Source organism: Cuculus canorus, chromosome 2, assembly GCF_017976375.1.
Source record: "Cuculus canorus isolate bCucCan1 chromosome 2, bCucCan1.pri, whole genome shotgun sequence".
Classification (NCBI taxonomy): domain Eukaryota; kingdom Metazoa; phylum Chordata; class Aves; order Cuculiformes; family Cuculidae; genus Cuculus; species Cuculus canorus.
In genome coordinates this window covers 55,420,585-55,448,031 of record NC_071402.1, presented here as the reverse complement: position 1 = coordinate 55,448,031, position 27,447 = coordinate 55,420,585, and the positions used below count along the sequence as shown (strand labels likewise).

Genomic DNA, 27,447 nt, shown 5'->3' with positions numbered 1-27,447 from the left:
TGCTAGTACTGAATATATGAATAGGACCCATTCATTCTGTCCAGTGAGTGGTAAAGAATAGTACAGAAGTCAACAGAGTTACAGCAATTTAATGTGGAGTCCTCCTATAGAATTCTTAGAATTATTTGAATTAAGAGGTATTTGAGAGTTACTTACGTAGTGGAAGTAGAAAAGTCAAAAGTCTCTCACAAGTTGTAATCGTATGACTGGTGCTTTGTTTTCTGACTTCTATTCCTTGTCTGCGAAAGAGAAAACAAGATTTCCTACCCTTCTCTATAGACTCTTAGGCTAAAAATTTGTTACTAAGATCATTGTCTACATCTTAGGTCTTTTGTTATTCTTTTGGTCTTCCTGGTGCCAAACTAAATGCTGTTGCTAAACAATTCTTTATGGTCCAAATTTATATTACAGTTTCAAATGGCAATGGCAAGTATTTTAAGTACAGAATCTGTTTATTTCATCTTACAGTTTGGCTAGGAATGCCCTTTCACAATCAAATATAAATACACAATCATATGTGAAAGTGCTACTATTGCCTCTGAGAAGTGAAACTAAATTAATAACCACTGTTTATCTAAGTCAAGATTTAACAAATAGGTCTTTACTGTTACAATTGGAATGGAAAGAGTTTCAAAACCAGCTAGGATGTTTGGATGTCCTGTTCCCATGGACAGCTTTGCAAACTTCTTCCCAGCATCCTGATTTATTCTTATTCTATTGCATCAGTTGATTTTGCATAAACGATGAGAACACTTACCACCAGATAGTTCCCATTAAAAGCCTGATTTGAGACCCTGCCTTTGAAACACTTAAAGTTCAGACAAAAACTAGCTTTCATACCATGGGGTATCTCTTTGTTGGCAGTAGATGGAGTTTAAGTAAAACAGCGAGAACCAGGGCGGATGAATATTTCTGTTGTAAACTGAAAATCAACTTAATAAGACTTCATCTGAACCAGAAATACAGGTATCTGCTAAGCAGAAAAAACAAAATAGGCAAGAGAAAAATCTTAAGTCCTTACAAACAGACCATTCAGATTGAAATAAAATATGACAATTAGTTGACTTGACCAGTTGCTTTGTGGCTAATAACAGTGTAAGTTCAGAATAATGTGACTAAAGCTGGTGTGTGAACTGGTTTTTGGATGCAGCTCAGCAAAGTTCCTGAGTCTTCGCTTAAGTTCTACTGAAGTTACTAAGAATGTGCACCATGTTCCATCTTCCACAAGCACTAGTGTACTCTTCTGAATAGGGGTGTTGTTATGAAGACCTTACAGGTGGTATGAATGAAGATTTGGCTCAATACTCTATACAACTGATAGCAGTGGAGGTTGTGAGAGGAAGTAGAGTTTTAGTAATTCTTTGATTTCAGTAACTCAAAGTTTGTTGAGCTTTACTGTATTTAGAATACAGTAAATATAGACAGTAAATATAGAAACAGCAATATAGAACCCTACTCAAGGACTTTTAATTTCCTTTAGTGTCATGTGTGTATATGTACTTACTACTACAGCACTTTTTTTGCACAGGAAAAGAGTTTTTCTAAAGCAGTACTTCAAAGCATTTGTGAGTCTACATTTCAGTCCTCACCATTCCTTCTGGTTTTGAGATAAACCTCCAGGCATTATTGGAGGCAGAATGGAATTGCCACTGCTATTATAATTTCATAATATTCACTTTATATTCTTTGATACCTTCCTCTGAAATTTTGAATACGTAATATTTCCATCAGAGCCAAAAATCTAAAACTCACATGAAGTTTTGGTAGGAGAGAAGAAACCAGAAAACTAAGGAAGCAGAGCAGTCAAATAGTAATGAAAATAAAAAGTAGGGTCAAGTTTTATGGTTCAAAATGAGAAATTGTGCAAAAGCAGAGAGCAGAGTAACTGCAGTTGTGACAGCTTCTCTCTGATGGTATCTTGGGGTCAGTGAGTCCTGCTGAGCAACACAGTGCTGGTGACGTTCACAGCTTTGCAATGCATCCCTCTGGCTCCAGAGCACCCCATTCTTCCCTTTAGGCTGATACCATTGGGCTTCCTTCTCTGGCTGATATGAACAGCGAGGTTCTATTGTGTTGTAACAGCTCAGCTAAGAAGTTCAAGTTTGCAGGAGAAAGAAGGACAATACAGGAGGAGGTCTGGATGAGCCTGAAGAGGAGCTGTAACCTAGCATTACCTCAGATTAGGTTTTCCAGGGACAAGTCTTGGATGTTTCCAGCAGAAGCAGCCAATGCCCACGATTGTTCTCATTGTTTTGTTTTTTTTTTTTAATCCAGAAGGTATTTCCCTGAAACACATTATCCCCTTGGTCTCTTGTCCTGTAGCCATGCCTCACTGCAAAAAGAGTACTTCTGTCTTCTCTAAAGCTACAATTTAGGTATTAGAAGGCTGAAAACCAAAAATACAGTTCTTGTATCCTCCAGCTTCTCCAACTCTATAATCATCTTGGCAATTTTCTGGAGGACCTTCACCAGATTTTCTATGTCTCTCTTGAACTGGGGGATGCTAGAACTGAATTACAGGTATGGCCTGACACTTGCCAGGGACAGTGGGATAATCACATCCCTTGATCTGCTGGCAATACTCTTGCTGATGCAGGCCAGGACATGCTTGCCTTCATCGCTGACAGAGCTGACTGCTGGCTCATGTTCAGTCATGTTCACCAGGTCCCCCTGGGTCTGTTCCACAAAGCTGTTCCCCACACAGTCTGTCCACAACCTTTACTGTTATGTGGGTTTATTCCAGATGCAAGACTTTATATTGATCTTTCTAAACCTTGTGCATTTATTGTTGGCCTGTCTCTAGCTTGTCTCTGTATGGTCACTCTTCCTTCTGGCCCTCTACCTCACCTCCTAGTTCAGTGTCACCCACAACCTTAGTGCAGTTGCATTCCATCCAGATAGTTTTGAAGATACTGAGTAATACCAGACCTACTGCCAGTCCCTGAGAAACTCCACTCATGACCGACTATCAATTTGACTTTGAGCCATTTCTCCACTTTAAGCAAAACAGTCTAATGAGTTCTCCACCTATCTTGCAGTCCATCTGTCAAGCCCGTATCTTACTGGCTTGTCAGCGAAGATGTTGTGGGATATTGTGTCAGACACGCTGAAATCAAGGTAGCTGACAGCCAGAGCTCTACATTGACCCATTTTAAGCATAAATAACAACCAGATTGCCCTTGGTAAATCCATATTGGCTTTTTCCAGTCATATTGTCCTACATTTGTGCATGAGCACACTCAGGTATTTTTATGGCTTGACTTAGAAACTAGACTAGATAAACCTGCATGGATGACTACTTTGTTGCATACTGAGGCACGGATTGTTGAGTTAGGTTAGACTTTGATGGTAGATGTGTTTGCTTAAAAGGATTTGATCTTTATGGTTCATCCGTTTAGTGAAGCAGAATTGGCTTCTCACATATACAGGCAAATGAGAAGAGTGAATTTTATTTCAATACCCTGCCTTGAAAATCAAACCTCTGTATACTAGCTTAAGGTATGACTATATAGTAAGGTAGGATGTGTATATCTGTGTGATTCTGGTGTCTTGAATCTATCAGGAAACATCCTGGTATCGACAGACTAGCGGTTATAGAAAAGTTCTGTCATAATTTCAGAAAATTTCAGTTCAGTAAGTCATTTATCATAGATCAAGTGCATTAGACACTAAAAGATATTTCAAAGTCATACTTTGGAGAGGGAACGTCCATTAGGGGAAAATTTAAATTACTCTGTTAAGATTGTTGTTTAGAGAGCTAACTAGTCTTGTCATTTGTATTGTTTAACAGATGCCTGACGAAGAGAAATCTGTTAGCAGGGAAGATGACAAAGAAATAGCCTGCAGTCCTATTCCAATGACAGCAGAGAGAAGACGCAGTCTGTGGTATGCAAGTCACTATACAACTGACGAGAAAAAAGTAAGGCTGGAGGGGGAAGGGTCTGTGCTTTAAATGGATTTCAGTCGGTCAGTTGTTTTTATCACACTTACTTTGAAATTAAAGGAAGCACCATTATATAGAAGAAGATCTTCATATCTTATTATATAAATGATACAATGTCAAGGCTGTGTGGCAGAACAGGAATATATTTTGTAGAAGTTAAGAAAACAAAAGCAAGAGCCAATGTAAGGGAGTAGAAGAAGAGCATGTTCTATGTTTTCAGCTTCCACATTTGAGGAGTTTAGGGCCAGGCTTTTGGAATGAGGCTGTTATCTTTGTGCAAAGCAGCTACAAAGTCTGTTAGGGAGCTAAATGCTGATATAAAGATTTGATCTGCCTTGTAACTACTAATTAGCGTTGTCAATGGTAAGGGGAAACTGCCAGCTTATCTTCCTCCAAGCATACTGGTATCATTGTTGGATATTTACAGCAGGGCAGGTAAGGCAGTTGGTGTAAAAGCTCCTGGAATGGTCCAGCTTTCTATCATCTGTCCTCACCAGCTGCAGTGCAAAATTTTATTTAGCAAGTTGCAGTCAAATCTGGTATGTACACTCTGTCAAGCCCCAAGAACTCAACTTTATTTGTTACAATACTAGTTGTAAATGAGCTGGGAAATGAATGAAGTATCACGTTTTATATTAGTATGAACATTTCATTGGAAGTATTTTGGTAATCAGAGTAATTCTAATGACAATTTGAAAGCTTAGTTTTTAAGCTTTGGATTATTTGAAAAATATTAGAAAGCAGTTAATCAGTATAATATCATACTGTTTAATTCTTCTACCTAGTATCTGAATTTTCAATGCACCATTCTCAGTTTTGGGTTGGAATTCATAGGAACATATAGTAAGTTATGTCAATGCTATGGCACACTAAATACCATTTTATGGAGCACAGTGTACAATGCTGCTGACTTCTTAAGAATTCTTTCTGAATTTCTTAGTGCAAATCTGCAAAAGTCAGCAAATATGCATGCACATATTCAAAACGTTACTTACCAGTGCTTGAGCCATGCTTCTTTAATAATTTGTCCTTGCATTGCTTTTTGCAGCTTCTGTCAATGACCCAAGATGAATACAAGCCATCGGATGTTAGTATACTAATAGTCTTCATAATTTCATAATTCTTAACGGGTGCAAATGTGAATTACAGTGATATACACAGATATAACCTTAGATGATGTTTTAAAACTTATTTATTTTAGTTAGCCTGCCACTTACCCTATAACGATTATCCTAAATATAATTGTCTTTTGCTTTGTTGATAATTGCACTGAGAAACCATTGATTAGCCCTAAAACTGATCATTTGAAATTAAGCTGCTTGCACTAGTACCAGCTGGCAAATGATCTTTGCTCTTTCATTGGGTTTAAATAAGATATCAAAATATGCTTTCTAATGCAAGCCATCTTTAAACTTGATTTGGCTTCTTTGCTGTATTTTTTTTATTTCTTTCTTTCATGTTGAAATGCTGAGGCCCTTAATGCATGGCTGACAACACATATGAGTTCAATTTACAGATTACAGAAAATCCAGATCTTTGTTTGGACAGCAAATGATCCATTTATCTTGACTGCTATAGACCCTAGCAGACTCTGAAAGCAGAAACATCCCCTCTGTTCAGCATACACAGAAGACTGGAGATGCAGATGAACTTTGGGAGCAGCTATAACAAAATCTATATGTGCTTCACAGAATGTGCTTGGCGTAGCAGTTGAATATAACTGAACAGTCTACACATTCCTGCACATAGTTGCAACTAGCAAAATATGCTCCAATCTCAAAGCCTAAGCAGAAGCCTGTCTTCAGCATGTACTACCATCAGTAACCTATTGCATGTGAATTTCTGCCAGTAGAAGAGATATTTATGACTGTTGTTGCAAACAAGCAAAAGGGCTGAAATTTTAATCACAAAAATGAAACAATTAAAGAGTGTTTAATTGTGCTACCAAGTTTAATAACTACTGTAAATAATTAGCTGTGAATTAAAGTCTGAAAATCTCAACATATTAGTTTGTCTGAGCATCAGGATGAATTTTTTATTACAGCTTAAATGCAGCCCTGTAATGATGCTTTCCTAGCTCGGCAGTAAAAAGCCTATTTATCCTCAGAAAGGCAGGATGTCCGAACATAGGCTTACTGAGTTACTGTTTGTGTATTGAGCCATGCAGTCAACCCTAGCTTCCCCAGCTCTGGATGTATTAACTTAGTACATCTTTACACTGTTCTATTCTTCCATTTAATTTCATAGGTAGGACAGGCCAAGAGCATGCCTACAGTAATTTACCATGGCTCATTTGGTTGCAATAACTTAATTGCTTTTGCTTGTGTGTCTGTATTTCTATTACTTTTCAGACTGCTCATGTGTAAATTGAAGTGTTACCTAATGCAATATGACATTCTGGGAACGTGAAAAGCAAAAACTTGACATCTTTTGAAGGAAATATATATAGAAGTTCAAAGATGCAGCAGCATTTTAATGTTTGCTAAAAGGCTTCTGCACTGAAGCCAATTTGTACTTCTATTGATATTGCCTAAAAAGCTAGTAACAATTTTGGAAGCTGTTATGTGTTATTTTTGCATGCCACATGACTATAACATATCAATTTCTTTGGAAGGAAGGAACTGCAGTTATTTGTTAAGCTCCTTTAGCACTGTCAATCCAACAATAGTGAAGTACAGAAGTAGGAGTCACATGATCCTAAGAACCATCCTAAATGCAGTGCATGTCTCTGTTGTCCTGGCAGGTGCTGCTAGTAACAGTGAACGGGAACCCTGCTGACTATCACACCATCCATCCCACGCTGACATTAGAAAATGGTCCGGCCAAAGCAGACATGTACTCAACACCACAGTACAAATGGGAGCCTTCGGATGACACGTCAGGTAGTGAATTGCCCGGGGATTACTCTTAGTTTCATATTTTGTTTTACTCTGTATCTCTATTCACTGTCTCTAACATTTATTTTTGTTTTGATAAGCTCTTCAGCCTGTTGATGATGGCTTATCACACAGTAATTTTGTACACTGGGCTGTAGGCATATACTATCCAAAATACTTTGCCTATCAAAACAGCAACTGTGGGTTTTGCTTGCTTTACTGTGCTTGGATGTAAATTTTCTTTGGCTGCCATCTCAAGCTTTCTTATTGCTGTAGAAGTGGCCATCAAAGTAGTTACAAGTGAAATCATTCCAGGAGAGAGTGCATATACTGCTTTTAGACCAGCATGAATTGCAAATAAGAATTTCTTTTTCTACTTAGAAAAGGAAGAGGAGGAGGAAGATGAAGAAGAAGTTACTCAGGAGGAAAAAGAAAATGTTAAATTACATGCCCTAGTCTCTGTGTTCCAGTTTATCATGAAACAAAGTTACATTTGTGCTCTGATAGCTATGATGGTAAGTGCTGGCAACAACAACAACAAAAAAATGCTATTAATTTTGCAAAGGAATGTGTCTTCCCAATGTGTTTCTGAAAGCAATCTCGTTGGTTGATTTTCAGTAAGCATTTGCATCAGGGTTAGAAAATATCAATATGATGTCTGCATAGTTTTGAGTCTGGTTTTGGTTATTAATGCATAATTCCTAGGCATCTTATAGATAATACATTGGGGTTCTGGGTAAAGCATCATATTTTATAAGACGAGGGGCCCTACCTTTTGGTTTTTGTTGAACGTTAGGAAACCACTGGGGTTTAATTTTCTATTGATTCCAAAGCTTCTTCATAAGCGGGCTTGTCATTTGCTCCACTCAAAAATTTGCCTACAAAATTAAAGCATGCCATAGTGATACAGTGAATTTAAAAAATATAGTTCCTATTTCAGCTTGTTGCATGCATCCAGTTACTGAAGAAGAAAAGATCTATAAAGCCTTATTTCCTGTATTGACACAGAAAGGTATCACAGAAAATACGACTTCATGCCAAGCAAGATTTTGTTATTGTCTTAGTTACTATCTTTAATTCTCTTTCTCATGTTGTGGCTTGCTTTTAAGCCCACTTGGTGCAAATACCTTGAGCTGCACTGTAGCAAGTTTTCACCAAAATGGTTAGCTCTCTCTATATATTTCCAATGCAAGCTTTGGGTTTACTGTTTTGGAAATGTTTCAGCTGGGATAAAATGAACCATAAAGCTTCTTGGCCTAATCACACAGAATCACAAGGTTGGAAAGGACCCATTGGATCATGGAGTCCAACCACTCCTAACACTCCCTAAACCATGCCCCTCAGCACTTCATCCACCCGTTCCTTAAACACCTCCAGGGAAGGCGACTCGACCACCTCCCTGGGCAGCCTCTGCCAGTACCCAATGACTCTTACTGTGAAGAATTTTTTTCTGATATCCAACCTGAACCTCCCCTGACGGAGCTTCAGGCCATTCCCTCTTGTCCTGTCCCTTTGCATTAAAAAATGAACTTGGCTAATTTTGATTGCATAAAGTTTCAAACTTTATTGACTGTCCTTGAATAGGAAAAGTTTCTCAACTAATTAAAGAAGATTCCTTGTGCAGAATCTGAATCTAGCTTGATGCACTCTGAGAGATTAGCAAGTAATTGTTTTCTTATTACACAATGCTTTTTTTCTTTTTTAAACTCACATGCTTCATATGATCTAAATTTCTTTTTTTTAATTAATTTCTAAGGTCATATCTCTCAATATCAGAGGAGAAGATGGATTTGAATAGATTTCTTGTAGTATAATACTGAGACATTACTAGCCTTTTTCTTAGTGACATATCCCTATTTAATATGACCCAAGTAAATTTACAGATTTATTTATTATGTGATCTGATGCAAGTTCCAACTACATCATAGCCATTAAGTTATTTTCTTATATGGAGATGGAGTAGTAGTATAAGTTTTCTGCTTACAAAACTTACCAAGGTTAGTTTAATGCACAAAGCAGAGTTCAGCCTCAGCTTTGGAATTCTTAAGAATCCACTTTCTGCACTTCCTCCAAGGGGTTTACTGCAGCTGGTCCAGTAGCTGATAATTATGGATGAGAGTCTCATGACAATAAAACTGTGTGCTGAGTGAGAAGCATAAGTGTAACTAGCAATATGCATTGGTGGTGTTCCTGAATGCATCTGTGAACACTTCTTCCTCTTTTTCCTCCTTTGGCAAGGCATGGAGTATCACTTATCACAGCTGGTTGACTTTTGTGTTACTGATCTGGTCTTGCACATTGTGGATGATTCGAGACCGAAGAAAATATGCCATGATCAGCTCACCATTTATGGTTTTCTATGGAAATCTACTGCTGACGTTGCAGTATATATGGAGTATTGAGCTTAAGAATGATGAGCTTCCTCAAGTATCCGGTTTTTTAGAAAGAAAGGACCCTGGAGAATTGGCATCAAAGGTAGGTGTGACAAAGAACCAAGATTCATTTATGAAGCCACAAAATATATTGTAATAAAAAATGTGGATCTCTTGGCATTTCTTTAAGAGTGAATCCTCAGTATAACCATGTGCAGTAGCAGCTCTACAGTGTCATTAAAAAAACTGTTGAGGAAATTGCTTCTTGCTTGTTAAACTAATTAAAAAAATGTTTCAAATATCTTTGTAGATTTTCATGATAATTCTGTAGAAAAATCTTCATGTGTGGAAATTGCTGGCTTGTTTGGTTTTATAAACTGGATTCAAAACAAGCTGTGATTCGTTCAATTAGTACTTATGGGATGTCAGGTCAGCCTCTGAATATGATGGCAGTTGGAACTGTGGTGTCATTGCAGTTACCAGTACTACTCACTCCCTTGTGATTTGGCATGAATAGCAGTACATAGCCGTGACTGATCTTTGATTCTTTATCCCCACACCTGACACAGCAGGAGTTGGCATCCACTTCAGATCAGAAACAAGAGTTTGTTGACCTCAGTGCACGATAGATTTTTTTTCTCTGATGTCTTGAAAGCACTACAAAATGTATTTTGTTTGGCAAGTTTGCTTCTGGGAGAGGGAATGAGTATAAACAGGAAGTTGTTTCCTAGAGCACCCAAGAGGGGCATCTTAGAGAGTGCATCTAGTTGGCACTGCTCCCCTTGCGCTAAGTGAATCACTTCCCCTGTGACTCCTAATTACCATTTAAGGTGATTCTGTAAGTGATCTTCCTTGTTGGCAGTGCCTTTTGGACAACCATTTCTAGGTCTTTAATGCATTTGAAAATTAGTGAATGCTGTATTACTTCTCTCATAAAAGTAAGGCTAGTTTAGTAAGAGAACTAAAGCTCAGGGGGTTCTGCAAAAGAAGTTTTACAGTTTCTCGCAATGATTTTTTAAATCACTAAGGGTTTTTTAATATTTTAATATGTCAGACCCTTTGACATTGTTTCTTATTAGCTATATCATCAAATATCTTGTCTAAAACTATCTGGTGTCAAGAAAGGGAACTTGTGTATATATGATAATTTGGCTGCAACCATAAAACTGATAGATATCTAATGGGTATTTTTAGGCTGAACATAATGCACTCTGAAAATTTCACAGAATCACTGATTGGTTGAGGTCAAAAGGGACTTCTAGAGTTTATCTGGTCCAACTCCACTATTCAAGCAGGGCCATCTAAAGCTGATTGCCCAGGACCGTGCCCATATGGCTTTTGAATATCCCCAAGAATGCAGACTCTGCAGCCTCCCTGAGTAACCTGTGCCAGTGCTTAGTCACCTTCACAATAAAAAAGTGTTTCCTGACGTTCAAAGGGAACCTCCTGTGTTTCAGATTGTGCCCATTGCCACTTTATGCCACTGGTCACCACCCTGTGAGCTCAGCTGTTTATCCAGTTTTCAATCCACCTCACTATCTGCTTATCCAACCCATACTTAATCAGCTTGCTTGTGAGGATCTTGTGGCAGACAGTGTCAAAAGCATTCCTGAAGTCTAGGTAGACAATATCCATTGCTCTCCCCTTGTCTATCAAGCCAGTCATTTTGTTGTAGAAGTTCGTCAAGTTGATTAAGCATTACTTCCCCTGATGAATCTATGCTGGCTAATGCTGGTGATTTTCTGGTCCTTCATATGACTGGAAATGGTTTCCAGGATCAGCTGTTCCATCATCTTAGAACTGTAGAATGATGGGATGGTTTCGGTCAGAAGGGACCTTTAAAGATCACATAGTCCAACCTCCCTTCCATAGGCAGGGAGAGCTTTCACTAGATCTGGTTGCTCAGAGCCCTGTCCAACATAAACTTGGATACTGCCAGTGATGGGACATCCACAACTTCTCTAGGCAACCTGTTGCAGTGTCCTACAACCCTCCACTTCACAGGGACTGAGGTGAGCTTGGCTGGCCTGTCGCCTTCTTCTTGAAGATAGGAATGGCATTTGCTTTCCTGCAGTCTTCTGGCGTTTCTCCCAGTTACCACAATCAATCAAAGATTATCGAGAGTACTTTACAATGACATCAGCCAGCTCCCTCAGCTCTCATAGGCACATCCCATTAGGACCCATGGACTTACACATGCTCAGGTTGCTTAAGGTTTTCCCTGACCTGATCCTCTTCCATGAAGGTTGTGTCTTCCTTGCTTCAGACTTTTCCACAGTCTCTGGGACATGTGATTCCTGAAGGCCAGTCTTCCTAGCAAAGAATTAGGCTAATAAGGCATTTTGTACCTTTCTTTTTCTTCTTATATACTTACAAAAGCTTTTCCTGTTGCTCTTGACATTCCTTACCAGACTCAGCTTCAGGCCTTAGCTTTTCTAACTTTTTCTCTGCGTGCTTGGCCAGTGCCTCTATGTTCCTCCTAGGTTGCTTAGCTCGTTGTCCATCCTGCAGCAGAGCCCGTGCATTCCAGCTGTGCTGTCCTGCAAATTGCAACTCCCCCTCTGCATCTTCCTGGCCTGTGCTTCTTGAAGAGCCTGTACCTCTCAATTGCAGCTATGCAAGCCATCACACCCTGTCTCTGTGATTCCAGCAAGATCATAGCGCTGCACAGACATCTCTAATTCCTTGTGTTTATTCCCCATGCTGCATAGTGTACAGGCACTTCAGACAGGCACTTGGCATGCTGATTTCCTAGAAGGATCTGGAAGGTTTTCCTGTAATGGTGCCTTGAAAGAATTTCCTTGCTTACGTACAAATGCTTGAGGTGACCCCACATTAGCCCCATTTTGTTGATTATGTGTTTCCTTTGGTGCACATCACCCCAGGTGCCTTTTGCTTGTCAGCCCTGTCCAGGCTGCTATTAAGTCTGTCCCTCCCCATTATTCCTTATTTAAAGCCCTTTGAATAAAGGTTGAATTTAAGTAAAGATTGGACACTGTATTCTGAAAAGATAGGAAAACAGAAAGAAATGTACTGCAATTTTTTTCTGGAAAATTTTCTGCGTGCCGTATGTGTGTATCTGAGAAGGAAATAAAATGGATACTGCAAAAGATGGACTACAAGCATTTATTTGATCTGCAACTTGGTAAGATTTTCTTAGAGCCAGGTCTGGCTCTGGAAATGCCAGAGAAAACAAATTGTAAATGCAGCAGCGGGACAAAGGTAATCACTGCAGAACAAATCCATTTTTTACAGTATCAATGTTTTGTATTGCAAAAGCCAGAGCTGCAGGAAATATCTGGAAAAGCTGTGACAAATCACACAGGGTAACAATCTGCTGCTGCTGCTGCAGCTCAGCATTAGCCACAGAGTCAGTGCAAATAGCTGTTACTAACCTGGGACCTCTCCTTTTCCCCGTGAATTACTTGCAGTTTAGATGAAAAACAGTAGAGTTCTTTACATTGTACTGCCAGACTAGTAATTGCATTGTATGCAAAATACTTGGCTCCTACATGTTTCCTATTTGAGGTTTTATTCTTCTAGCTTATGAAATAGTGAAACAACCCTTGTTCTGCACCACTAAAATCAGTGGAAATTTCTGAGTGTGTGATGAAGAGGCATCATACTGTTTTCTGAATTTTGGCCATCTCTTTGTTATTGCAAACTGTTGAATTTACTTTTTTGCAAAACACAGAAATGCAGTCTTCATTAAAGACATTTATTTATTTCTAAGGTATCCTGCTGTTATGGAATTATCATCTCTTAAAGCTCTTCAGAGTATTAAGAGCCATCTTAAAACTGCTCCAAATGCAAAGTATATTCAGTTGACTGTGTCTTTTGTAACCTAAAGACATACAAAGATATCTTTTATTTTTAAACTGATTGTGTTTACGCATTCAAGGTACCAAAACTCCAAAATCAAAAAACTTAGAATATATAAAAATGACAAAACATTCAACTTCTTGTGCTTCTTCCCTAAAAAAAGAAAAAAAAAAAAGGGGGGGAAAATGAATAAAAACGGACAGAAGGAAATTATACCAACCAGTACGCAATGAGAAGATACTTAACTTATAAGACGGGAGTTAAAAACTGAATAGAATGGAGGAAAGTAGAACTGTTTAGATAAATGCCTCTAATAAAAGATGCTAAGTGAAAAGTTATTGCTCAGTGGAAAAGTGCAAATGAAATAAAGTTGGGTTTTTTGCAGGACATGTTAAAATTACTTCTGCACAGATGAACTTTAACACTGATGCGATTGTTGCCATTTTCTGATGGACAGAGAAAACAAAGGCATACATGTTTATATTAGCAGGATGTAGGATATGCAATTAGTATGTTGTTTTTGTTTTGATTTTTGTTTGCAGATTCTTTTCACAATTACTTTCTGGCTACTGCTTAGGCAACACCTCACTGAACAAAAGGCACTTCGGCTAAAAGAAGCTACTTTATCTGAGGTCAAAGTTGGAAATGAAGAAAATGAAGAAAAAGGTACAGCCACATCCAATTTAGTCCTTCAGTCATGTTAGAAGTCTCAGTTGCTGCATTTCTGTAATGCCGAAAGCAATTAGCAAGATACCTGCTGTTAGCTAAGGAAGATATTACAAAATCTGTGTGCAGCTGTCTCTCAGGGCATAAAAATAAAGCACCTTTGAACTTCAGAAATGCCAATAAAATAAGAATTCTGTTTCCCGTTGAACTGCAAAAGAGCAGGAAGATAATTTAAACGACTTGTTTGTGAAAAGTCATGGAACTTCCACATAATTGGTTTACTCCTTTGTCCAAAATTTAATCCGGTAGATTGTTTGATGTAGGAGTTTAACCACAGGAGAAGAAGGGTTTACATAGAAAAAGTCAATTGCTAAATTCCGTGGAAGCTGAGTTTGCACATAAACACTTATACAAAACCAGATGTTAAACTACTAATTTAAATGGGAAAATAAGCACGTATATTTTCAGTGCAGAGGCTCATGCAATCAGAACCATACCTGAGACCAAAGCTTACAGCTACAGTTTCAGCTAATATAACAGCTCAGTGACCTGTTCTCTCTTTTGCTACTGAGCACATTGTTCCCCTAAACCATTCTTGACTTTTCTGTCTCTCTGGATGTCGATCTGAATAAGTTCGACTCAGTGAAATGGTAGAAAGCCAGACTGGGAAGAAATGATGTAGTTTCCTGTTTGAGTCATTACAATACTTGCATCAATAAACGTTTGATCAGTGTCAGAACTAGGCACTGCAAGGACTTGCAAGGAAAGAGCAAGGAAAGAGCCCAAGAAGAGACATAATCAATGGGACAAGAGGAGTGGACAAGCCTTTTGATGCTGAAGTCTTGATATTGTTCTCAATGTAAAGAAAAATGTTATAGCTATGTGCTGTGAGTTTGACAAGTCCTGTTATCTGGATACTTGCTTACATTTACTTGCGATTGGGGTAGCACTTATCTTGTCCTCCACAAGCCTCATAAGGCTGATAACTGGGAAATCCTGACCTCTTCATAAGACAAAAGCAGCTTGTCTTTTCTACAGTGCCTTAGGTACAGCACAATAAGCTGCAAAAGCGGTAGTTTCTTTGAAAAAAACAGCAGTGTTAGTGCAGCGTTTATATTTTTTAAGCTTGTGTGGGTTTATGTTAATGTTTTCTCATTTGTGGTTTTTGGAGGTAACCACAATATTCTCTAAAGGATGAAATTCAAGATGAGAGTTTAAACTTTAAACTCAAGATGAGAGGTTTCTGATGGTGCTGGTGGTTTCTTTGTTTTCCACTTTCAGAGATATCTTGCCTGGGAGTATAGGTATTGCCATGGAAAGTGTTTTGGCTGTTATCTATCATTCAGCCCTTAGGCTCTAGTTTTCTGCTACAGCTGCCTACATTTCAGACAAAGTGAAGACAGGTGTCTGGTGAGGTGCATAGCTATGCACTGTTTGGCAGTAGGAGCAGGTTGAAGGTCATAAGTTGAAACTCTTTCCCCTGCTCTGAAGACATGTATGATTCAGACATACAGTCTCTTGTAAATATTGTGAATAGAGTGGTTTAAGTTTCCGTGTTGTGTGCAGAGATGTTATTTTCCACCCATTTAAAATCTTACTAAAAGTCCCCAAAACGGAGCCCAAATGTGCTCTTATTTGCAGAAGAGGAGTTGCAAGAGGGAGAAGTGGCAGAAGAACAGGAGGAGGAGAAGGAAAAGGAGAAGGAGAAGGAGAAAGAGAAGGAGGAGGAGGAAGAGGATGATGACGATGAACAGGATATTATGAAAGTCCTGGGGAAGCTGGTGATGGCTATGTTCATCAAGTACTGGATTTACGTCTGTGGGGGCATGTTCTTCTTTGTCAGCTTTGAGGGTAGAATTGTCATGTACAAAATCATCTATATGGTACTGTTCCTCTTCTGTGTGGCCCTTTATCAGGTAAGTGAGTACCGTGTTAACTAGATTTTATCCTTGAATACAATGGCTCATACCTTTAACTTGGTAATAAAGCAGCTCAAAACAGAAGTCATAAACAGTGTCTTTGTTCTTTAGTTAGGTACAACATAATAAAATCATTTGAAGGGGTTAAGACTAACTGTTAAGACTAATTCCCCTTTGTTTTTTTGTTATAGTGACAGGCAAAGTGCACATAAATCAGATGTATACAATACATACCTCTGCTTTTGGACTCCACCTCACATGACTGCGAGCTGTGGAACCTGTGTGCGAAAATTATGGATCTGCACACATCCTACATAGCTACCAATTTCTGTAACAGCCGATCCACACAGCTTCCACACCCTAATGAGCATGCAGTCCCTTTCCTCCTGGACTTTCATCACCTCATGGTAATGAAACTCAGGACTGAAGCTGCCCCTGGCCTTTACGCCTGTGGCCATGTCCCAACAGACATTTTTACACAAAAGTCTGTACTTGGGTATATGTGCATCAGCAGTTAAAACCATATCTGAAAGAACTGTGGCTGCTGATGGGTAAGCATTTTTTACTTCAGGCCACCTAGGAAAAATGTTATTCTTGGTCTTTGTTTGCCAGTACAGTGTTGTCAGTATTTTTGTCAGTGTCTTTACCTTCAGCATGTTTCAACATCCTTAGTGTTTGATTTTCAGGTGCACTATGAATGGTGGAGAAAGATTTTAAAATACTTTTGGATGTCAGTGGTTGTTTACACGATGCTTGTACTTATCTTCATCTATACGTACCAGTTTGAGTCATTCCCTGGGTTGTGGAAAAACATGACGGGCCTGGATGAAAACAAGTAAATGTTTTCAATTTTATTTTTTTTTTATTATTTTTTTCTCTGGTTTTTTGGGTTCAGTGAGGTGGAATACTCTGAGAGCACTCTTTCTTCTTGTGAGGGAAAAACATTATGAGACCATCCCCAAGCATAGCTGACTTTAGGCACTCAGCTCTGAAGCTATTGATTTACTTCTGTAAGAATCGAGATCAGCAAGAATGTGAGGGGCTCAAAGAGTCATATTTCCTCCCATCTACAGCCAAGGCCTTGGCACTGCTCCTTTTTCAATACAGTGCCAGTACTTCTCCTGCCTCTTTGACCATGGAAGTAGGATCTGGGGAGATATTTAAGGGTAGATTTGCAGTATGTCTGGAGCTGATAAAGGTAGACTTGCCTTCCTGCTGATGAGGAAGGCTGAGTTTCCTCCTCCTTTAGTGTGTTGGGCATTTCTGGACATTTCTCCAGGAGCTGAAGTCAGAAAATATAGGACTATGATTGGATCTCCAGTGCAGACGTTTAAGTCAGAGTCAGCTCATCTAGTTCAAAAAAATTGTGGCAGGGTTTTTTCATTTCAAAATCTGTACATTTACAGTATCTCTCTACATTACTGAGTCCAATGCAAGATATTTTTGTTGTGAAACTTGCTGGTTTAGAAGAATTTAAAGAACTAAAACCACATAAGAAGTAGTAGCCTTTTATTTCCCATTGCAAATTATTAGTAATAATGTCACGTGGCAAGGAAAAGTTTTTGGTGTAAAAAAAGGGTAACTTAGAGGAGGTGTAAAAAAGGTAACTTTAGAGGCTTGCTTTTTTTTCCAGACTAGCGGACCTTGGCTTAAAGCAGTTTTCTGTGGCTGAGCTATTCACACGCATCTTTATCCCCACCTCCTTCCTACTGGCGTGTATCTTACACCTTCATTATTTCCATGACCGATTCCTCCAGCTCACCGATTTAAAAGCTGTAACCAGCAAACAGGACAACACTATTTACAGGTAAAGAAACACATAAATGGAGCTATTAATTATCTGTATGAAAATGAACTTTCTGACTGTCTTGTAATGCTTACTTTTGATTATATGTTATTTACCTTTGCTATGACTGCCTGGTTTAAAATGAAAGGAGAAAAGATAATCAACATCACTTAGTATCCAGCACCGCACTAAACAAACCACAACAACATATCTGTCTTCCCTCACTTTCCCCTACACATTAATGTTTTTCATTTTGGGGTACATTTTAAAAGGTATTGATGATGTTTATTTATTTGTTTATCTCATTGTCTTTGTTCTTTAATGGGAGTTAGATGTTTAATTGCTATGTGTGCCTTTTTGTAAGTCCTGTCAATAATAGAAAATATGACTGTTTTTTAATGTCATTTTGAGGGCCAAAAGAAAATTGGGAGATCTTTGGCAAATACTATATTTACGTTGGACAGGTAGGTCTTTTTGTAAAGTTGAACTTCAGAAGTGAAAAAAATCCCAAACCTGTGGTCACTTTTTAAAGTATTAACCCTTGGCTATGCTAGTTCTTTGAGATATTCAGCAATCTCATCAAGACGTGAAATAGTAAAGAAAGTAAAGAAAAGTCTAGTATCAGTAAAGAAGATTGTAGGATGTAGGTTTTATGAGTAGTCAGTGAGATTTTTTCCAGGAGTAAGCAGCCTTGACATGGTTTGCTGAAAGTAGACACTTTTTGTTGCACCAGTCCTTAGTGAAGTGGCAGAGTGAGTTCAAGAGTGACACTCTGCTGCAAATAGAGAGGACAGAAACTCGCACACTGGAACTGGCAGAGTGAGGCACTTCTCACTGTTTATAAAGGTGAATTACAAAGGTCAATTTTACATCTGCAAGAGAAAGAAAACTCTTCTGATTAGGACATCCCAAGCCCATTTCCTTGCTGCACCATGAATTATGGTTTGGCAGAGATAAAGACTGTGAGGCAGATAATTTCTATGGTATGATGCTCCATTATAATCATCTTTAAATAAAAATAGAAGCAAAGATGCTATTTTTAAAAATATGCAGAATATTCTATGGCTTGCTTGAGATAAAGCAGTAGAACCGGCATTTCTTAACTGAAGTTGCGTACAATCTAAATGTCAACTATTGCATTTATAAGCTTCATAAACTTTTCACTGCATGGTGTATGTTAAGCTTTCAGATTGCACTTTGTTATGACATTGTGTCTCTCTTGCTAGACAAGAAAGTGCGTTCTTTCCTATTTAACAGTTTCCTTTTTTCTCTCTAATTCATTTCCCATTTTCATCTCATGCATTCGTGTGCTTTCATCTCCCACCTCATAGCCACGCCAAAGTCAATGGCCGTGTTTATCTAATAATTAATAGGTGGGTATTTCAATTCTTCCTTTCCTTTAAAACAAATAGACTTTCACTTTTTGTTACTTCTTAATTGCCTTAAAACAAAGTGTGTTCTTGTTGCCCAGTACTGTGAAGTAAGAAGGGAGAGAATGTTGTTCAGGTATTATAGTCTCCTAAAGCTCGTGAAACAGCTAGTACATCTCTTCTGCATATGTATCCGCTGTGAGTTCATCTTCCAGCTGGGAATTCTTCACTTAAACTTTGCCCATGCAACAATACAGGAATAATTGGTTCTGTTTATAATTGGCTGCCGACAACAGACTTGGTTGAGGAGGCGCGTTTATCTACCCTTTGTTTGTGCATGGAAAGATGCATGCTTGCATGTGCACTCATACTCACAGGCACACACAGACACATGTCCTTGTCTTCCTCACAAGCACCTAAGAAAGGAAATTTGAGTACCAGGTAAATTAAATGTGCAGTATATATTATGTGTTTGTACAGACAGAGATTTCCTGATTCAGAGACAGAAATGGAACATGCAGTACACTGAAACCACTGCATGCTAAGGATGTTAATTCACAGACTGAGTTTGGTGCTGCAGGATCCAAACCACAAAAGCCCATATTGCCATCATCATCATCCTTTTATAAACAGCATCTTGAAAACAGTTCCATAAAGTAGATTTCTTTCAAAATATTTGAGTGGAGTAAATATGGGCTCTTGTTTAATCGGCTCTGAGATCAGAAGGACTTCTGTGTTTGTTGTCACTACTGAATATAACCAGAAAAGCCAAGAAAACACATTGTTTATCAAGAAGTTAACTTATGTGTCATGTTCACGCTTCTCCTTCAAATGTCATCACGCAGTTTAGGCCAAGGTTCTTAGAAGTTTACCACTGGAAAAGTTCTCAGTGGGAAGCTTCTGTGTCAGGTAGTGGCAAGGGCAGGCAGATTAGGCAAGCTGGGATGGCCAGGAGGCAAGGCTGGGCTCTGCCATGGGGAGTCAGGAACGAGAACTAGCAACTGAGGGTGAGGATCAGATCCATAGATGGCAACAAGGGTCAACCACAGCCTGGGAGCTCCCAGCAAGTCCATAGAGATGATCCAGACTGGAGGTGAAGGCATGGGGTCAGTCTTTGTGTCAGGCTTAGGGCCAGGGAGGCATGGGAGCAGGCGCAGACACAGCTGCAATGCAGCTGCAATGTAAGGGTAAGAGCCTCAGAGTGAAAACAGCTCTCAGAGGAAGGTGAGGGTGTCACCTTGTGCTGAGGCTTGGCCGCACATACCGGCACATACTAGCCAGCTGGCCTTGGATGCAGGCAGCAAAAACTCCCTGCAAGGGCAGGTTAAAGCACTCAGGGTCCTGCCAGTAAAGGTATGGCACTGTGTGCTCAGTTTGAATTTGGCATGCAGAGTGTTTGGGGGGTCGGTCACTAACGTTATGCAGAGTAGAAACCTTTGTGTTAATAAGGCTGCGCATGATGGATACTTGAGGAATTGTTTAGGGACAGAAAGTTTCATAAACTGCAAAAAATTATCAAAGGCAAAAGATGCTTCCTAATGCATCAGGTAAGCTGTTGTTAATCTTCTGCTCTAACAAAATACAAATAGATGAAAGTACTAGGAGTCCACCACGGACCTGGGACACGTACCTTATTTTAGTGCCTCTGAAACTGCTTTGCTACGTAAAACTAGATCTACTAGTATAGTTCTTATTGAAACCCTATTTAATGAATTTGAGGGTGAGAAATGGTCTTAGTTAAAAACATTAGTGAGTGTATCTTCAAGGCTCGTTGTCTGCATTATTAGCAAGTTATTTCTTTTACTAAGTATCAGACACGATATCTTTGTGTTATTTCTGATAATTTCCCACCAATATTTGCTTTTCAGCCTAAAGTTACATTTGATTAATTGTGAAGCTTGCTTCTAAACTAGTGCAGTTTTTATATCCTCATACCTCATTGTTGTCTGTTACACGATATCGTGATCTTGTAGTGAAAAAAAAAAACAATAAAAAGAGGAACAATGACTCTAGCAATAAGTGAGGAAGTTTGGCAAGAAAGGTTCTAAGTAGACAAACTTTCTGAATAGTGGTCAGGGCTTTTTATCAGGCCTTGGATTTCCTGAGTGCATGATCCCATGCTCAAGCCTACTGATGTCAGTAAAACAAAGCACCAACATCCTGAAAACTAGGCTCATACTGAGGCTTTAGCAGGTATATATGTTGCATGTACCTATCTCTATAACCCCATCACCTTCTGGATCTCCTGGGTATGAATGGAAGTTATATAAAAAAGAGAAAGATGCATCCCTTAATATGAAATCTTGTAGGCTTTCTGTCAATCTGTCCAGTTTACACAGAGGTAAGTCCTTAAGTCCTTGATTTACACCAGTGTGAATGTAGATTTTTCCATTATAGAATTCAGCTGGGAAGATATCTCATTAAAGTCAATGCACTTGCACATGTGCAAAATCTGTCTGATTATATGAATACTTTCATTTCATGGGGCATTGCTTTTTAAATGGGCTCTGATGACTTGTAGTGACCAGAGAGCTGCATAACATTTGAACTGAACTGAAAATTCATTCTCTCTTCTTTATACATGACTCCTCTATTGATTTGTTATGAGAGTTTTAGGTAGATATGCAAAGTTAGATTCTTTCATTTTAGGGACTGTTATTGTTTAGTCATTTTACAAAGATCAGAATATCCTTTTAGTATATTTACTAGCTTAAATATGAAAATAAAGTATATTGGACAAGAAGCCTTGTTTTTAGTAGCCGAAGCTACTAAATATATTGTTGATTATAAGGTACTTTAAGATTATTGACACAGGTTCATGGTAAAAAACATGATGAGGGATTTTAGTAGTCATTGTCATGACTATCTTTATTCAGCGAGATTATTTGGTGCTTGACTGTCTTGTTAAACTTCGGCTTTTAAGCCATCTTTTCTGCTTTTTGTTAATTGATATGATATTAGTACTTCAGGGTTTTTTAACCAAGCTTCTGTATCTTCTCCCTCATTTGGGCTGCCAAAGTTTCCATCTTGAAGAAACCGCAGCTCCCAAATCATTGGAAAAGTATTTCTGCTGATTTTACTTTCTCATTAACTGCTTACCCTGTGCTCTTATTTTTTTTAATGATCAGATGGTTAATTCTGGCAGAATATCCAGTCTAACTAATAATATGCCAGAATTTCTCATCATGAAAATAAAGTCCTGAGATAATACTGCAGTGTATTAGATTTACTTGCATTAGTCCGGGAACAGTCTAACACGTACCTGAAAGTGTGCTGAGTGTAGTAATTTCAATAGCATAACTAAACATTTAGTGATCTGATCATATAGATATGTGATTTCCACAGAGAGATGTTATTGCAAGAAGTCATATTCAAAGGGACTATTTATAAACACCCTGCTCAGCAAAGCATATTATAGGATTAAGGAATTAAGAAAATTGAGGTTTTCTTCAAGTATTGGAGGTGAGTTCCAACAGAACAGCTCAGGGATGGGAAAAGAAAATGTCTGAAGCCAGAAGAATATGTAGCTTTTCTTAATAAAGAAAATATGTATGCTGAATAAATCTGTTAAAAAATGGCACCATAGCAATGGAGAAATACCATTTTTGTATGTCTCAGTTTTGGTAGTCTGAAAATTACTAATAGATTTAGTATGAGACAGTTATAAACTTACATAAAATTCTCAGTGAAATGCAGAAAAGAGGGAGAATGAATGGCATTCGAAGACAGACATGATAAAATATTCTGAAGCTACAGCTATGGAGTTTTTGCTTTCATTTGTTCCCAAGCCTATCACTGGAAGAATACTTGTAAATTCCTTGACTTCCCAGCTGCACCTTTCAATTGGAAGAAGGTGGAAATGCATTTACAATAATCAGTCAAATATTTGTGTTGATTCAGCTGCATTATTGACACCATGGTGCAGCAATGACCATGTTCAGCACTGGTGCAAATAGGTCGTCCCCTTTCCATCTGTGCTGCAATTCCATGTTTCTTTGTAGAAGCGCCCTGTGAATGTCACGATGGCATGCTCTTGGCATCAGAAGGCTGCTGCAGATGGAGTAGGAGAATGCTTTATGACTTGTGATGTAGCATGACATATTTGTCAGTGACCTTCTTCTGTAACCCCTCTGTTCTCATCTCCCTTTTTCTTTCTATTTCAATTACTTTGAGCAGCCTCAAGAAAAAAATACCAAACCACCAAAATGAGTAAGTCCCCTATGAAGTCATGAAATGTTTCCTGTTAAACAATGTCATTTCATGCTTCTACATCTTAAACTCTGACCATTTTCTCCAATGGGGAAAATGTCAAGTTTAAGTGTCAATACCACTCATTACTAACTAACCATTAGTATCTGAGTGAGAAATAGTTACTAATACATTCCGGCTCAATTTGCAGTGTGTGTTTGGAGAAAGTACCAGAATCATTAACTTTTCCACTTCTAAGGCATTTTCCATGAACAGTTTATTTTTTCTAATTATACATCTTGAAAAAGAAAAAGACAACGATGTCATTACTGCTCAGTTTACTGACATGCTACTATTTACCAACAGACTGGTACACCAAGATGGAAGCCTGCCTGACCTCACTATGATGAATTTAACAGCCAGCAGAGAAAAGGAAGAGGATAAAATGCTGGAAGAGGATGGTGAGAAAAGAATAGAAGAGTCAGAGGGGGAGGGAGGGAAAAGGAGGGTTGAAAAAGGAAAAGAAGAAGAAAAGGAAGATGAGGACAAAGAATATGATGATGAAGACAATGAATCAGAGGAAGAAGAAACTACAGGTAAGCTCTATAGATTGCAAATTTTTGCCTTCCTCGGCCTTAGTCAACAGTGGCAACAGATGATTCATTCTTGGTCAGCCCTGCTCTCTTTTGTCATCAGACTTTCCTTCTAATTTTTTTTAAGTCTTTGCCAAAAGAGCCTGAACTAAGCAGATGCCTCATTGTCAATTATTCAACAGGCCACAGTCTCTTCTAGGGAAAAACCATGTTGTTTATGTAGGATGATCAGAGGATGAAACCAAAAAGTACTCACCTCTTTCTTCAGGAGGGCACTCTTCTAGGTGGTCTTGGTTGGATTAACAGGAGGTTACTCAAAATCCTAAGAACTCCTTTAGAGTGAAATCTCTTTATAATAAAGAAAATACATATGCGTATTTAATCTTGATATTGCACGCTTTCAAGGCACTCTGCTCCAGAACTCCCAGTGGCTTTGCTTCATTATTCATGTGCACATTAGTGTCATATTTTTCACTTCTGAATATGGGATGTGTGATTGATGCCAGATAAACATAAAAATGCTTAAGGGCAGACATGGGTGAGGCTGCTGTTTTCATCCTTGATATTGCTAGGATGAGCTCCTAATATGAATTATTTCGTAACTCAGTTTGGAAAATGAGCCATGAGTGAAAAACAGAGAAGGGCATTTAACACCCAAGAAAGCTGTATTGTTTGGAAGTGGTTTTACCACAGATTTAGTTGTTCAGAGTGGATTACACAGTGATGTACACTTTCAATAAAAGTGGCCAGGCTTACATTTTATCACACGAACATGCACAGAAGAACCATCTCATTTTGCTTTATGTGTGAAATAACCAGAGAAGTTTAAATAATTGCATACAGAAGCTGATATCTCCTTTACATTTTTATGGCTTTGTCAGTGATGTGTTTTGGTGTCATTTGCAAATATTTCCATCTCTGCTATTAACTGTAAGAATGTTTTCACAGTTGCAAAATCCTTCCTAATCTCCAAAGTGCTTCTGAAACTCCAGACACATTGTGAAGACTTTATACTCGTATATTCCAGCCTAGTGTAACAGTTTTATGCAGCTCACAAGGGAATATGGCACTTAGAGAGCACTATTCAGCATAAGTATCATACATACTTATATGTAGTAGATATTGCCGCATGCTTGTTAACTGGCATATTATTTGTGAGGATGGCTTTTTTAGCCAAATGCTGTCTGTGAAGGGATACGTTCACCCAGCTTCAGGATCTTAAATTGCTAAAGGTCCCATTTCAACTGAGAGAGAGAAATGCTCAACTGGACTGCAATTTGCCTCCCCTGTTTTAGATATCTGTTCTGGGATGACACAAATCACACTCTAGGAGAATGTGCTGTTTGCAAGGCAGTTTAGATAACTTACACATGAAGACATCTATAGTATAGCTGTCTAAATCAATGTAACAAGAATTCTACTCCTAGTGTGCATGGATGAAAACGTTTCTGGATAGCAGTAGTCTGTGCTTTCTGAAAACAGACAGGATCTGTAGCTTCCAAACATCAAACAAAATCCTATTCCTTCCAAGCTGGACAAAGGTGAGGGCTGGAGCGTCTCAGATCTAGTGCTTGGATGGGATCCCTAAGCTTAGGTCCAAAGACACTGGAGGAAAACAGAGCCCAAGAAGGGCTTTACTGGAGAGGAATAGAAGCAGAATTTTGTTTTAAACTGAGCCATATCTTAACCTCCTTCTTGTCTTACTCTAAGGCCTAGAAGAGAGGTAGAAAACTCTTGTTGTCTAGTGGAGCATTCTTTTTTTACAGAGATCTTCTGTTTTTCTCCTCCAAATGGTTCTGCTTGCAGATTTAAGGAATAAATGGCATCTGGTGATTGACCGCCTTACAGTGTTGTTTTTGAAATTCCTGGAGTATTTCCATAAGATGCAAGTCTTCGTATGGTGGCTGTTGGAGCTGCACATCATCAAAATCGTTTCCTCTTACATTATCTGGGTCACAGTGAAGGAGGCAAGTAAACACTCACTGTCATAAATCTTACCCATGGTGGAGGCTTGTCAGCATCTGCTGTGCACTGACGCACCCAAGTTTAGGGAGATGCCTTCCCCATGTCAGACCTCACTGAAATTGTGGGATCCAGCTGGGCTTGTCAGCTGCTAGAAACCTGCCTCGACATCTTCCATAGTAATATTCTGTCTGTCTAGATAGTCTCACCCTCCCCTTTTCTCCAGATGTTAAAGTTTTATTAGTCTAATCCTTTGGACTCAAGAGAAATAATCCCTCTCCTGCTCAAGCTGGCTATGGGCATCATCCAAGGATGTAGGGTGTGGAAAAAAGTTGGGGAGGAACGTCTAGGAGAGTTACTTAAACTGAGTCCGGTGCTGAAGAAACAGGATTGTGGAACTACATCTCAAAAAAAAAAAAGGTGGGGTGGGGGGGAAACAATACCTTTAGCTCTGCCTTTGGTGTGAGCAGTGTGAGTTCTCTACCTGACACAGCCATTCCTTAGGAATCACTGAATAAATAAATAAATCCTTTTTATCACATCTTGGGGGGGAAAGGTCAAGAGGATGGAGGTGGGTTTCAGAGACACACTGATCTGTATCATTTCTTCTTTGGTTTTCGTGTACTAAAGCAGCAGATGTGGTCCTTCGTATTTCATGTCTGTTTCTAGGGTGGGAATGAAGTCTTGTGGGTCTAATATTATCAATATTATGTAGGAGATAGTATTTCCCAAACCAACTGTTGAGCTTTTCCTTCTTTTCTTACCACTTTGTGTCTGTGCTATTGTGAATATTGTTGTATTTTTTTCAGTATTTTTCTCACAGTTTCCGTATGTCCCTTTCTTTTGCATGATTTTTTCTTTTTTTAAATTACTGTGGAAGAGATCAGACTTTCTCAGTTCTCTTGTTATTCCATGTAATTTCCATACTGTTTTTGTGTTTTCAGGTGTCTCTGTTTAACTTTGTGTTTTTAATTGCCTGGGCTCTTGCTTTGCCATATGCTCAGTTTCGCCCATTGGCATCAAGTATCTGCACTGTTTGGACGTGTGTGATTATTGTCTGCAAAATGTTGTACCAGCTCACATCTATTGATCCCAGCACTTTTTCCAGTAACTGTACATTGGTGAGTACAAGTTCATATTAAAAAGTTCGACTGCTGCTTTCTTCAATGAAGAAGAGCAAAAGGAAGCATAAGTACTGAAAACTACAGTTCACCTGATGTGTTATTGTTGATTATCATTCCTTCCCCAATCAGCTTTAAACTAATTTCTTGTAAACTGATGCATTTTCTTTTTAGCCAGGAGAGAATGAAACTAAGGTCAATTTAGAAGAACTCAAAACGTCAGTCCTCTACAGTGGGCCAGTTGATCCTGCAGAGTGGGTTGGATTGAGGAAGTCTTATCCCCTGCTTGTATACTTAAGGGTAACTTCTTTAATTATCTATATTGGTACATTTTCTTATTTATGATGAAATCAGCAATGTATTTGAAATAAATTATCTGCCATACCAAAAAAAAAAAAAAAAAAGTTATGCAAGCCATTGATAACAGGGAAGTGCAGAGGAGAATAGACAGCAGAAAGCCATAACTGCTCCACAGGACATTTCCAGAAGGGATTCAGTACGAATTAAGATAATTTGCATGTAGAAGTATGGCTTTTTGAATCTACCGTCTGTTAAAAGCACTGTAAGAAATGTGATGTTTAAGAACTCTAGCTAATTAAGAGGTACGTAGCTTTCAGGTACCAAGGGACTGATGAGTGTAATTGGAGCAATTGCCTTGAATGACAGTATATGCTATCAGCAGCTAATTTTTTTAAGTGCTTATTCCTTAAACAGAGCTTAGAAAATGTAATGAGTTAAGGGAATAATTCATTCAGACACTAGTAAATTAATGTAATCTGCTTTTTTCTTGGATTTGGTTGATGCCTGTGAGCAATATTTTATTATTTCT

General features: G+C 38.6%; 1 protein-coding gene across 3 annotated transcripts in view; it reads left to right on the top strand.

The window, feature by feature from the left end:
* Positions 1 to 27,447, top strand: part of PIEZO2 (piezo type mechanosensitive ion channel component 2) — a 305,264-nt gene that overhangs the window by 203,540 nt on the left and 74,277 nt on the right. For 2 of the 3 annotated variants that reach the window (XM_054059990.1, XM_054059989.1), the window contains exons 9-21: positions 3,791 to 3,919; positions 4,992 to 5,030; positions 6,687 to 6,825; positions 7,201 to 7,334; positions 9,058 to 9,294; positions 13,556 to 13,679; positions 15,321 to 15,595; positions 16,285 to 16,433; positions 17,232 to 17,405; positions 23,309 to 23,538; positions 25,342 to 25,502; positions 26,442 to 26,618; positions 26,793 to 26,918. In XM_054059990.1, coding sequence (XP_053915965.1) covers positions 3,791 to 3,919; positions 4,992 to 5,030; positions 6,687 to 6,825; positions 7,201 to 7,334; positions 9,058 to 9,294; positions 13,556 to 13,679; positions 15,321 to 15,595; positions 16,285 to 16,433; positions 17,232 to 17,405; positions 23,309 to 23,538; positions 25,342 to 25,502; positions 26,442 to 26,618; positions 26,793 to 26,918 — 2,094 coding nt within the window. Of the gene's footprint in view, positions 1 to 3,790; positions 3,920 to 4,991; positions 5,031 to 6,686; positions 6,826 to 7,200; positions 7,335 to 9,057; positions 9,295 to 13,555; positions 13,680 to 15,320; positions 15,596 to 16,284; positions 16,434 to 17,231; positions 17,406 to 18,715; positions 18,758 to 22,930; positions 22,964 to 23,308; positions 23,539 to 25,341; positions 25,503 to 26,441; positions 26,619 to 26,792; positions 26,919 to 27,447 lie in introns of all 3 variants that reach the window. The other variant, XM_054059988.1, reaches the window with a different exon arrangement.